At 40.1% G+C, this 14,623-nt stretch overlaps 1 protein-coding gene across 5 annotated transcripts in view; it reads right to left on the minus strand.

Annotated features, from left to right (window-relative positions):
- The window catches only part of nfixb (nuclear factor I/Xb), a 150,270-nt gene extending 144,244 nt beyond the window's left edge, over window positions 1-6,026 (minus strand). For 2 of the 5 annotated variants that reach the window (XM_072443625.1, XM_072443614.1), the window contains exon 1: window positions 5,675-6,026. In XM_072443625.1, the coding sequence (XP_072299726.1) occupies window positions 5,675-5,677 (3 nt within the window). In that variant the 5' untranslated portion in view covers window positions 5,678-6,026. The remainder of the gene's footprint in view (window positions 1-5,674) is intronic. The other 3 variants (XM_072443616.1, XM_072443619.1, XM_072443633.1) reach the window with 3 other exon arrangements.
- Window positions 6,027-14,623: the final 8,597 nt, after the last annotated feature.

The raw sequence follows: 14,623 nt of genomic DNA on the forward strand, positions 1-14,623 counted from the left end.
AGATGTAAGTAGATTGAATTTATAGGATGCAAAACAATAAAAGAATGATCAGTATAAATCATACAGCCCCAAGGACCTCACATGAGCAGTGCAATGACCAATCACATCTTTTTGTCCACAGATTGACAAACCACTTTAGAATGACAAGCCAGAAAAGACAAGTCTCTTTTTGCTTTGTTAGTGTTTCATACGTTGAATGATGCTGAATAATCTTGGCTGCATTTTGTCTATGGGATCACACAAAAAAATTGGAAGCTGTCTGTATCAGAAGTCTTCTCAGTGTCATCTTCCAAGCTCCCATTTGAAGTGTGGAGTGTGGAAGCGCAGCCAGAGAAAACATTTATGCATCTCGACAACTGTATTGATTTACACATCGCCGCCGCTCGATGCTGTTGGAGATGATGATGTTCTGGCAGCCACGTTGACACGTCGCCAAAGCTCGTATCATATGAGCTACAAATGCTTTACGCATTTTACTCATGTGTAATTAGTTCCCATATTGTCTTACTGTTCAATTTGGAGAAAGATTGCCGTCACTATTTTGGGGCCATTTTTCTGACAAAGATTTCTTTCTTTTTTTTTTTTTTAAGTGCAAATACAAATGTCTGTGTTGATTATAAAGTTAACCCCTGGTCACATGCTAGAGCTGGTGCTATTACAACAAATGTATTGTGATGTTTTTCATCTGTATTGGTCGATCCCAGGTTTTGATTCGATTTTGTTTGTCTTATTAAAAAATTATTAAAAAGGCTTTGAACATTCAAATTTCTTCCTCCAAAGTCTGAACTCCAAACCATGTGCAGGATCAGCTGTAGATCTGGATTATCATTTGTTTTATTGCACAGTGCAACTACATGCTAGTAACTAGAGCAGTGGTTTTCAACCTGGGGGTTGACATGATTCAGGGGTCCCCAGATTTAATTTAATGCAAATATTCTCAAACAAGGCTTGACACCCTTCAAATGCTAGTAAATGCTTATTATTTGTTGGGCCTATGTCCAGAAAATAAAATCATGCATTAGAAATAATGCTGAGCCTGATCCTTGTGTTTGGGGGCAAATGCTAACGCTTGTTATTATGGGGGTGCTACTGAAAAACCACTGAACTACAGTAGAATAGTTTTCTGTCGGTTGATCATTGAACCACAATGAACAGTAACTATAAGATCACACAAGAGCAAAGGCCTTGAAGAGATATATTATATTATCTATTCTATTACAATCACTACACAAAAGTGTACGGTTTGATCCCCATTCTGGCCTGTGTTTGTCACATGACCTTGGGCAAGACACTTCTCCTGTGTTTACACTGTGGGTTATGGTTAGGGTGAAATGATGTGCACTGTCCCAAACCCAAACAGTAATGAAACAATTCACTGATACAACTATTAGATGTTTTATACTTATTATTAGTACCACTCCTGAGGTACTGTTACTTCCATCATAGTCATATTATAGCTGGTACTTGTACAAATGTTTCTGTCACTGTTAACATTTGGGTTGGACCTAAACTATTCTGTGCTATATTGTTATCGAGACCAAAATGTATTACTTTATAGAATAGTCCAAAATTCAGATTTCTTTTGTGATATTGGCTTCAACTTTGAAATGGGAATTTCAGCCGCGTTACTTCTCTTTATACAAACAAAAAAAGATCCGGGCAGGATGGACTGTTACACGAGTATATCAGACAGAAGAGGCCACAAACAGCCCAACCAGTTATTTATACTAATTTAGTCACGTGTTTTAAGGAAAATTAGATGGAATGATACGAGGATAGATTGATTATTTTCAGATCCTAGAATGTGATGATGTCATGTCTTTGTACCTTGAGGTAAAGGATATAAATTCACAAATGTTTCTGATGAACTTATATTAGTGATAAGACTCAAGTGTTTGTATTACAACAAAACAATGCTATAAATGTAGCTGCCCCCATCTGCATTACGCTAAGTATTATTGGACAATAAAATGCTGAGATGTCATCTGAAACCCAACAATGGGCCATTTTCACAACAGTAGTTCTGATTGCTGTAAAAGTGTTTTTAAGGCATTTTTAAGGCATTTTAAAGGCATTTTTAAGGCGATCAGAACCAGCCGATCAGTTTCGTGAAAAGGCTCAGTTTGACTTCTCTGTGTTCATCTACACTGTGTACATCCTCCATTCAGCTCTGTCTCATCTCGCTGTCTCCAACATTAGCCTAAAACAGACTTATCTATCTTGTGTCATATTTGTACAACATCCATTTTCTTCACATTTGAGACAATTTGACTGTGTTCTTGTAATTTGGCATTTAAGGTGTCACCGCTTTGACGGACATGGATTCTGACAGCAGGAAACACCTGGTGTCCACTCTGGCAGCTAAACCTCTGTAATGAACCAATTCTGAACGTTTCCACTTGTTTCGACAGAGAAACTTGAGACATTTCATTCCTAACCTAGATCATTTGTGTTACTGTTAAAGGAGCACCTGATATCCCAACTTTTGCAAACAATACAAGCGTGCAACTTTATCTGTCAAACATGGAAATCTGAAGGTTGGATTTCACTAATATAACCAGGTTGTCATTCCAGAGATGAGGACCAGATTAGCCCAGTTACCAGAGTTCAAACGCCGTCACCTTAACAAACGCACGGGCTCGGGATCCTAATATTCGCCTGATGGTTTATCAGACTTTTCCATCTTTCGACTGGTGGAGTAAAGCTATTAGTCTTGTTTATTTTTCCAAGGAAACATCAAGGCCATGACAAACAGCATAGTACGTTATAGTGTATACGGTAAAGGGGTGACATCACTACAGGGACGGCCCAGGCGCACAGCAGTGGACGAGATCGGATCAGGATGATGCAAGTACGCACACTTAGAGGCTGTCGTTCTTCACTTTCTGTGTCTTTGGCTTGAACTGTGTGGAAAAGTCACGCCAAATGTCTGTGTCGGGTGAAAATGTATGCAAAAAACCTTACATATTTACTGTTATTAACCTACAGCGTGTGCATTAGGCTCAAGCGATGTTCTCCTGACACATGTTTGAAGCCACTGGTCACTTTTGCCTCGTTTTTGTCCGAGAAGCTACTGTTTTGCTCAAATTAACAAGCTTTTTTGCTAACGGCAGGGGGAGATAAAGGACACTTCAACTCGCCCCACAACAAGTACATTTTCCCCAACAAATGGAGGAGAGAAATCAATCAGTTCAATTGTGTGTGATCACAAAGTCTGTCTCAGTTATAAATGTGAGCGTAGCAGCAATGTTCCTGTTGTTTATCTGGTTTTCTACAGCTGTTCCCTTCATTTTCCCTTTTTAGATGCAGAGTATTTGTGATTAGACTGGAGCAGCTCTTTCACATTTTGGTTGTATCGTGAGCCCCTTCAGGAGAAACTTGTATTGCCTTCTATTGACACGCATACATATTTGCCATGTTACCCAATAATACACTTTGTTTGCAGTTTAGTTTTAGAATTGTGTGGCGTTACTGCGGTTAAATGAGGGGAAAAAAAGCCTAATTTTAATAGATATAAGTTTACATATACTTTCTTCTCTGTCCTCTGTGTTCAATGCACATCCTTCCATTTCATCTGCACATATGAGTGTTGTGGAGTAAAAGTGGTGCAGAGATGTTTATTTGTGCAGATCTGGGGCTGCCTCGGGGGGGGGGGCTAATCTGACACTGACTGACAGATGCCTCCGGAGCTTTCTGACTCACCCTGGCACCGGCTCCCAGCGACGCCTTCACTTTAAAAAGAGGTGAGTGCCTGCGAGTGGGGGAATAACAAGTGCGGAGATAATCCCATGTGAGGCCTGTCCTAAATTCTGTATCATTTTAACTGATGAGCTTCTTGGGCCTCCGCCATCTGAGCGCAGTAAACAAATAATTATTCATACTAATAATCTTCCATATTCATGTGCAAATAAGATTCCTTTCCTGGCTTGCGAGCAGCTTCAAGGTTGTATGTGGGAGGTTCCCCTAACTATTGCTCGACTTGACTTATATCGTGCCAGAAAAATCTATGGGTCAAGGAAGTTGTGAGCGGATTGGGCCATAAACAGACTTTTTAGTGTTGCTGTTTTTGAAGTGAGTTGAAACTTTTGACTAATGAATAAGTTAGTATTCAATGAGAAAACTACAGTGTGAGCGTGTAGCCAGATAACAAAATGATGTATACAATGAAAAACATTATTTATATAGGTTTATGACAAAAAGACTGGATATTTTTGTCCAAGGGCAAATTCTCAATGTCTCAATCCTTTAGTTCAATGGCAAAGAATATTATATACATTTATGAACATGTACTTAGGGAGTACTTTTTTACTAAGATGCTCACTCTGGAAGGTAAAAACAGACACAATTACAGACAAACAATCACAGACTCTCAATAATAAAAGTGAGTAGGGCACCAGTGTGGGCCTGATGTGGATGGAGGATTCAAAAAGAGCAGAGGCAGATGCAGACTGCACTCACACTGAGAAGGACTCAAAATGAAGACATGTGTACGCCTCTAATTCCACTCTGCCTTTTAGCTAAGGATCAAGAAACATCAAATCCATTTGTTTAGGTATTTGTAATAAACACTTCAAGGCGCATATCACGTGCATTGTTCGTTTATGGTATTTATTCTGTGATAATTCAGAACACAAAGTGATATTTTAGAAGTCTAAGGTCTAAAAGCTTCATGCACCAAAAAGCCTGATTCCTGAACCAAAGGGTTACTTTATCTCAAAATCTGCACTCAAATGAATCATTAATAACTAGTACATAATGCTAATTAATCAATTTGAGGCATTTGCCATATTTTGCACTTGATTTTTGAGTAAATCTTGAGGAAACAATTTTTCATTATTGTGTGACCTCTGAAACTATTGGCTCAGAATGGTTCCAGTGCTTTGTTTCTTTTGTCATTGTTTACAAGGCACATTTTATGTTCACTTGATCATTATTAACATTTTTATAAAAAAAAATAAAAAAAACAGATATACAATATTTCTATGACTAGTACAAAATCCTGTTTTGACTTCAGTGATAGGTTTGTGCACATGTGCCTCCTCGAGCATAACTGACTTTATAAACTTATATGGTAAACTTTTAAAAACGACACAAAGGATAATCATTCATATTGGCTAAACGGTTGAAATGTTGCACTCCACTTCATGCTTTGCTCAGCATCTTAAAACCATCTGTTTCACTCTGGATTTAAAATAAACAGACAGCGTCAGTACAATCACGCACAAAAGATCCAACTTCATCTCAAGTTTAGTCCACATCACGCACTGTCACACTACACCAGCTCAGGAGATGACCACTGACGGAATTCTGGGTCTTTCCACATGTCACTGACCTTTTTACGCAGGTCTGTGGAGCCTATTTATTTGCTGATACACGATAGCGCGTATCATATACGTGGCTATTAATAGTGCAGAGAGTGGCCCACATCACAGGACTGCGAGGCGAAAGTTAAGATGCAAATAACTCATGAGAAATATACTTTTGCACATTTATCAATTCAAGTGTAAAATGAACCCAATACGTGTGACCGTGTGGGCAGGTAGTGGTGGGACTTGGCACGACTTTTGAATCGGAAAAACAGACGTAAAATTAGAAAATGCCATAAGATAATGTTTGTAATAACCACCATTACAGCTCTGCAGAGAAAGCACACGAGTCGGTTCACAGCACGTACCATTGTGGTGCGGGGAAAAGTGCCAACTCTCTCAAACACCCATTTTCCACTATCCAAAAAGTTTCCAAAAGTGCGGCGCGCGGGGGAGAGAAAAGTGCTCTGCGTCTCGTGGTCACGGTGAAGCCCAAACGCGCCCTAAAAGCCGGCCTGCTCCGCGCGAGACATCCTCCGCCGCCAGTAATCCAAAGTGCCCCGGCTTTTCTCCTCGACGCACCGACGGTCCGGTCCCAGCAAAGCGCGTGCTCTCGCTCCTCCGGTACGTAATGTCCACTCGAGTGTCCCGCGTTGTCTGCTCAGACGATCAGCTGTTGCTCCGCGCGGACGTCCCTCGTTACTGGCACCGACTCCGCGTCCAGACTGCTCTTGAACGCGCAGATATCGCGCCTCGTCGGAACAACGCGGGGGGAAAAGACGGACGGCGCTGATACGTTCCGGACAGCGCGCGGACCGAGCTTGCCTTGTCCTCCCTGCGCTGCGCTGCCGCTGGTGAATTATTAATAACCAAAGTCTGGCGCACTGAGCCACGAACCACCGCGGCAGCTGGGGCTTTGCGGGGGAATTAAATACGGGCTCACAGTAAACCGTGGACGCAGGGGATTAGTAGCTCTCACCGGAGACCGAGCGGGGCAGCCCGGGGCCGGAGAGGAGAGAGGGAGGCGGGAGGAGGTGCGCGGTGTGCGGCGGGAGCGCGGCACGCGGGTCTCCGTGGTCCCGGTGGAAATATCAGATAGTTATGGGTAATATTTTAGTAAGACGAAAGAGAAGGTGACATGGGTTCAAAGGTCACTGTCCTCGTAGTATCTCGTATGCAGTTAGTCTGTGTTATTTTGTCTTGTAGCCTATTCTCTTGTGCTTCTTGTTACTTGTGTTTCTTTTGCAGGATTGTGTTGTTGACCTTTTTCCTGTCCTGCACAATTAATTCAAAGCATATTTTATTACGAAAGCATTGTTATTTAACTGCCTTGGCATTTGGACTCACGTCTCCACTGATGGTTTTGCTTCACGTTATTTTCATAAAACTGTGGAACAGATCTAGAAATACAAAATAATAACTTCTTTTTTCCACATTATTTAAGTGAAGTATAAAAAGAACAATAGCCTACAATACATGTAAAATGTTGATATAATAAGTTATATTTTAATTAAAATGAGTGTTACATACATCTTAATAATTTACCCCACTTAAACACCTAAACAATAGTTATTATGAAAAAAAAAGAACATTTGTGTTAAATAGAGGAAGGTATTCACCCAAACATCTGCACAGTTTAGTTTTCTTTTTCAAGTTCCTCAGACTTACTGGATTTTTTTCACTGTTGCTTTTAAGTCTTCTTTGTGTCACCCAAGTGTTGATCTGTTTTTCATTTTAGTTATACATTTAGAGCTTTTACACATGTATTTGTCTCTTTTTCCCACTTTTCCTTTTAGAACTTGCACGTCTGATCTGAACCATGTTAGACAGCAGGGATATTGGTCTTATTGCTGTATTTTCACCTGTTTATTTTAGAAAAGGATTATTGTACAAACCTGAGCAAAATGTATGCATCTTCTATCATTATAAAGATATATCACAAACATGTAAGTGTATTGGATTAAATGCATGTTGGTTGTTGAAATGACTTGGTTCAAATGTCCTTGCTCCAAACACTAAATTAAATCAATTTGAATCCCTTGTAGCCTGTAGCAGACACGTGTGGCATGTTCAGGATAATTCACCATCTGAACTACAGTAAATATCATCGTCATCATATCTATTTTGCAAGCACATTTGAGTCTAATTTTTTACTGTTATGAATACTAAGACGCAAAGATATGTGCTACAATAATTTAGTTTGGACAGCCCTGGACAAAGTTGAGAAGGAGCTAAAAAGAACTATACTTTGTGCACACATTCTAAATCCTTCACACTCACATTATATCGTTTTTAAACTTAATAGAAAAAAGGAAATCTATAATCTATATTCATATTCCGTAACGTCTGTGTTATCACATTTGGCCAGCCTGGGACTTTGAAACATTCATCATATGCTGACAATAATGTGTTAAGTCTCTTTTAAAAAAACATTCATCAAGTCTTCAGCTGACCACACGCACGTGCGTCAGACACGTCCTGCACGTCCTTCATGCGTCATTTCCACTCCCAAAATGACCTCTCTCTCTTGGCCTTAGACACCTGAGCTCATCTCATGGAAAGCTCTCAGGCCTGAGCAGAGGCGGCTGCAGATTCCTATAGAAATGTGCCAAAACGGTCAAGGCGAAACTTCACAGGGAACCAAAAATATACACCTCTTGTAAACCCCATACATTATCGTGAAACATAAAGGTGTGTGTTATAATAGGTCTGTATTTTGTTTTATAATAAAGTCTGAGCGCTTCAAAGGCCCAGTTTCTCACGTGCTTGTGGCGCATTTTCTAAAAAGCTTCGTTCTGTATGTGTGTTGTGGGTCTTCATGAATGCACTCCCCAACAATGTAGGCCGTAAGATTTGTAAAAGTAATTACAATATGTGCTTTCATTACGGTGCAAGAAGCACTAATGATTTAAATGCATTTTCCGCTTGATTCTGTGCGCGCCTTTTCTTTTCTTTCTTTTTTCTTGTCTTGTCTTGTATCCAGTTTAGCCTCAAAGAGGCCTGTGCTTTTTCAATAACAGAATAATGTGTAGAGTACCAACTGAAACAGCAGGCCTGGTACATCTTTATAGGCCCAGGCTAGGCATATTTAGAAGTTCACCTGTAACCAGAATGGCACCGACTCCAAATAGGCCTATCTCAGTTTTTACTTCCACAATATATTTATTCCGCAATTCAACTGGAATAAGTAATTATGAAGTTTGTTTTTAAAATCGTATGTATTATTTTATATTATAGCCAATAATAAAAACATGGCAATTGTTGGAAAAAGGCCAAGTACTTTATTCTTGGCTGTTGCAAAGTTTTACAGATGATTCATTTCTTCAAATGATATTAATATAGCATACTATTAATAAAACATTATGGGCTTGTGAACACAGCTGTGTGCAAGTGTGTGTTTGTGTGTGTCAGTGTTTGTGTGGCCTTCTGCGTCCGGCCTGCAGCGGAGGCCGCGCGCGCGACAAGCTCCTGTCCGAGTGCGTGATGAGGAAAAACATTTCAAATGTCTTCTGTGTTATAAACAAACGGACGCGCGTTTTACTTTGCCTTGAGTTGACCTTTCAATAGCCACTATATGAGGCCCGTGTGTAGTTTTATGGGGCATTGTTCCAAGGCCTGATTATTCATTATGGGGAAAAAGCTTTATCAGCGCAGTGACACTCAGAATGCAGAAATGCATTCATTGTTCAAACCAAAGAGTTTGTTTTAAAGTTGATGATAATGCTTTTCTTTAGAGTCTTTTGATGCAAAGCTCGGTTGGGTTGATTCTGATTGTGCGTGCTGTGTTTTTGCTTATTGCGCCATCTCAAATTACCAACAAACTCAAACAGACAAACCAAAACAAAGCCTGTGCGTAATAAAAAAAAAAAAAAACATTTTTTTTGCATCCCGTAGCACATTTAAAATGTTGTGCCTAAGTGAGACATGTACCTATGACTCATTCCTGGATCGCAAATGGACTCTATAGAAGAACAGACTGCCCAAAACCAAGACAAAAGTCCCACTAAGCAACGTCCCGGCGGGGAATGCTGACCTGGGCAGTGGCCAGTGGGACCGGGCCGAATTCGAGGAGCTGAATGCGCCAGACACAGGCGGGACAGGTCTGGAGCTATAGGATGAATGAGCAGTGAACTCACTGAACTGCAGCTTTGGAGCCAATGGGAAAGACATACATCAGGAAGACTGAAGGGGAGGATCAGAGTTTCTATGGGAAAACAGTCCACATACGGGACTCATGTTAAGCACAATATTATTGAGAATAATTAACAACTGGCCAAAAGTGTACTGCAAAAAGATGACACAATATCTAAAACACACGTGACTATAATTACATGGCTCTATTAATTAATTAATTAAAATGCATATTTTTTATCGGGAATATACATTTTTATATATGATGAGAATACTGAGAAGGTGCAGACTGGAAATAAAAAATATATAATTAATATAACTACATATTTTTTTAATTATGTATTTTCATAAGGTCTTTACAATTGTTATATATGATAAATTCTACATTTATCATGACAATTAGATTATAAAAAATTATCTCTAAAGTTCGTAAAAAGAAGGCATTAATAGAGAGCAGATCTTTAAAAGGTTACAGGCCAGTTATTTTTTCATTGTGCAATGTGTTATTTGATTATATAAAACACTGTATAAAACATCAGCGCATCATGGGCCATGAACAGTCATTTATATAAGCTCATATAGTTCAAATTTATTTTTAATATGCCAAACAGCACCAACAAATTTGAAAAGGAATAAGTAGAAGTATAATATTACCCCCTTTTACATAGACATTGTTACATAAAATGGAGCCGCATTTCTCCTTTCAAAGATATATTTCCATTTAATGTATAACAAAATACCAACAATTACTGTTTGTTTGATTTCATTTCTTCATATCTTTTTATATTTTTAGCTTTGTTTTCTTCCTTCAGATTATTCCACAGAAGCGCACCACAAAGTGAAACACACATACGGTCGTTTTGAGTGTAGTTCAAGCAAGTGTTGTTTGGTGTTTGTTTAGTGTTGTGAAAAGTAGACAGTACTTTTCATGGTTTTGTGGGGTTATTTTTAGCATGTTCATGGTGACACAAAGTGCATAAAGTTTGTTTGAGTTCAATCCCCAGTTTCGAGCAAATAAAACTACCGGTATATTCAGTAATTCCATCCATAAAGTATTTCCCCCTTCTCTGTGTGTGGATATAGTTTCTGTCTATAAAGCGTCACTTTATAGACAGCTTCACATGACAAATGACAGTAAAAAACACAGCACTTCCCTGATAAAAGATGGCACTGGACTAATTGTCCGACCGAAACAGCACTAGAGTGTTGCATTGGTCAGAACCTTCGCCAGATTATGGTCAGTGTTAGCTCCACCTCTGTTACCATGCAGTGGAGATGCCCACCCACACCTCAGCCAGCTTTGTCCACCAAACATCCACTTTGGCAGAGCATGGCAGGCCCTGGTCAACACAAAATTAAAACACAGGCTCTTTACTTTTCAACATTGGCGAGACAAAGACCAAAATCGAAATCCATGCAGTGAAGGATAATGGATACACGATTGCCCAGTTGATTTTTCAATTGATTAGTACAAAAGTAAAAGTACTGCACGACAGCTTTTACAGTGGTTACTTATTACTTCTACTTCACTCCTCTCCTCTATATGTTTTAACTGCAGTGAAAAGTAGACAGTACTTTTCATGGTTTTGTGGGGTTATTTTTAGCATGTTCATGGTGACACAAAGTGCATAAAGTTTGTTTGAGTTCAATCCCCAGTTTCGAGCAAATAAAACTACCGGCATATTCAGTAGAAAATGGAGATGTATTTGATTACTACAGTTGACCAAAGAACAACACAATTGTTTATCAAAATCACTACATTTAATGCTAGAACAGAACACAAAATCTGTCTTAAATATTCTTCTTTTTACTCTTAAATTTAAGTTGCTTTTTTTAAAATACCACATCATCACATTTTTCCCACACTTACACTTTTACTTAAGTAACACAATTGAGTACTTCTAACACCACTGACCTACCAACAACTATGTATTTGCATAAAATTCTCGTCTTTCTTCTCCTTCCTGATAGTTTGATGTACACTATGCAGTAAGAGCGCTAGTGTATGTGTTTGTGTGCTTACATTTTCTAAGCTTCACTTTGAACTTTAAATATCTATAGAACGCTTTTGATGAATTCTCCAAAGACCATATCCTGCAATTTCCACAGCTTTTGTCTTTGAAATGCAGGTTAGGCTTCAGAACGTATTTTAAATTACTTTAACACCCTTAGGAGAACGGCTTTGAACATAAAGGTGAGTTAAGATGCAAAGACCAACAGTTTTTGGGAGATTTCCATCCCTCCCTATCAACACAGAGCTCTAAAACAACAGATTACTTTTTCATTAGAACCCGAGATTCATAACATAATAAACAATTAAGCAATTATAGGTGACACGGTGCGGCTTTAGAACATGCCCTCTGATTATTTGGCTTATCTGATTGTAATTTTCTCCCATGCTACCTTGCGGGTGGAGGTGCAGGGATTAGCGCTTGTTGGTCGGATGCGATTGGTGGAGCTTGGAGCCCGGAGCGTTCCTGATTGGCTGCGGTGTTGTGTGTGTGTGTGTGTTCCTGCGCTTATCGGGGCCCCTCCACTGCAGCCCTCGGAGTGGGTATCTCAGGAGGTTTGGGGCTTATCTCCCAGCAGCAAGACGGATTTATACGTGTGATTAAGTCTGGCAGTCAGAGTGAATGGGGGGATTGTGCACGCGCCAGTGATAAATGTAGTACAGAATGGTGTGCATTTAATAGCAGTAAAATAGATATGTCATTGGTGGCGCTGAGGTCTATTACAGTTCAATGGAATAGAATGAAGTGCTGCCCGTTGACTGAGTGGGTAAAGCAGCAGCACGTATTATTCCAGACTGCTGTGCCAGGCTTAGTGTTGTGGGTTTGATTACCACCTTCCACTATGTCCTCCCTGATCATTTACCTCATTTCACACTATACGCCACGTTTCCATCGGCTCACTTTGGAGCAGACTGGGAAAGTCCGAAAGTGTCTCCACTGTCGTAAGTGAACCACACCGGCCTGTTTAAGCGGTCCAAAGGGGGCCGCGAATGGTGCTAGCTTCGAAAGCGAGCGGAGCGAGCTGGCTTTCAGCTACGGGAACGCTTTAGCACGGGCTGATGGGATGTGAGCGAATGCAGACTCAGGTGGAGGCTCAACCAAAAAAATAGATTTAAATTGTAGATAATAATTCATAACCAAACGCTGACTTGATCTTGTGATAAATCAATATATTTTCAGTGAAGAATTATAGCATAACAAATAACCTTATTTGTTAAGCTGACAAACTTAGCAAAACAAAGCTAGCACACATTAGCGTCAGCGCTTTCTTGTTTAAGAACAACCGAACCATCAACTCCAAAAACATTATATTTCCAATTCATAATGCATCTAACATTATTCCCACGCTTTAGCCACGTCTCACAGCGCCACAAACTGGGAATTACTGCGGTAAATGTCTTTTTGTGCATTTCTGAGATCGGCCTTGTGAATACAATTTACAATTTCATTTATTGAGAAAACACATGATATGTCTGCAAGCCAGACCTTGTGCATGGAAATGCAGACCAATTACTTTGGAGACAAGGCAATAGCTGATACATGTTCTGCCCAAGGACACTTTTTTTTCTTTTTTTTCTTAAACCTATTAAAATAAGACATTGCATAATACACAAGTCTGTGCATGTTGTACGCCGTGTTTGTGTCACTTCAGGCCCAAAGTTATCAGGACAGTGAGTTCTTGATGTGTATGTTTGGAGTGGAGGATGCAGTCTTGGTCCATGCTCCAGAGTGTCCTCCTGTGGGGAGATGGAGAGAGGGGCTGAAGTGGGGCTGTATTGCTCTATAATCTGTTTTCTTGGCTCAGAATGAAAGTGTGAGCCACCAGAGTCCTGCTCCTCTCAGATCCACTGCCCCTCACCCCAACTGCTCTGTCTCACCCTGCCCTCTTCATCCTTCAGCCACTTCCTCATTATAGCATTTTGGAAGAAAACAAACACAAAAAAAAACACAAAAAACTTTGACTAAGACTTTAACTTTGTTCTCTCATCTTGACTTCAATAAATACTTTTGTTACTTACTTTGATGCTTTACAATTTGCTTCCCTCTGATCCGACAAGTATTAACTATGGAACAAACTCCCATACAGTCTGTTAATCTAACTTGGGGATTACATGCTGAGAGGAAATATTGACAGTTTGCTACAAACAGAACTGCATTTTTGACCTTGAGATGACTGAACTAGGATGGCGCAGTAGTGACTTAGTGGTTAGTGCAAACTGTCACTCACTGTTGTGTCTTTAGACAGGACTCCAGTGTGCATATAGATGAGAATGAGTGTGTCTGAGAGCATGAAAAAGGGTGGAAATTAGCCCATGGCAATACAATGTGGCATGTTTACATCATGTATGTTGATGAACATGCCTCTACCAAAGAAACACATATCAGTAAAATAATAAGGACTTTGTATTTTGAGGTTTTGAGAAATGGGCTTTTGTGATTATCTGTGATCATGTTCCAAGAACCCAAAATAGTTTGTAATGAGCAGTAAACCATGAGGAACTATGGACCTATTCTTTTTTTTTTTTACCATGTTAAGTCTTGTTGGTTTAACATTGGCAGGGATCCATTTCCATCAAATATACATTGTCTAAGGCCAAGTACAATCCCAAAACTCATACTCATTCATTTTGTTTACATTTTTGCTCATTTGTCTTGCTCCGTCTTAGATCACAGTGGATTTCATTTTTCTTTAACAGAGAAAATTTTCTGACAAAAATGAACGCATTGCCTACCAACATAACATCTGTGCACATATGCAAAATTAACGATAGCCGAAAATGGACCACCACTTGATCAGCCGGCTTTATCTAGGCCTATCTGATATTTAAGTTGGGCGGAGCCTCAGCTGCCGTGCCATTTTCGGGTGGATGCCACTTCCAATGAACATGAATATTCATAACCAATTCCATTCCCAACCACTACCACCAGCACCCCGGCCCACCCAGCACCCCCTCACCACACACACACACGCACACACACACACACACACACGCACGCACACACACACACACGCACACACACGCACGCACGCACACACACACCATACAGTGGAAGGCAACACTTGTCTGTGGCACATGGCGAGACAGCTGTTGCGATCTGAGCCAGGCATCTGTGCAGTGGGAGAGAGAATGATGGCACCGCGAGGAAAGGCGCTGGTACAAACATAAAAAATGG

Source organism: Eucyclogobius newberryi, unplaced genomic scaffold (genome assembly GCF_026437365.1).
Source record: "Eucyclogobius newberryi isolate DKJ021-1_F unplaced genomic scaffold, fEucNew1.0.hap1 SCAF_13, whole genome shotgun sequence".
Classification (NCBI taxonomy): domain Eukaryota; kingdom Metazoa; phylum Chordata; class Actinopteri; order Gobiiformes; family Gobiidae; genus Eucyclogobius; species Eucyclogobius newberryi.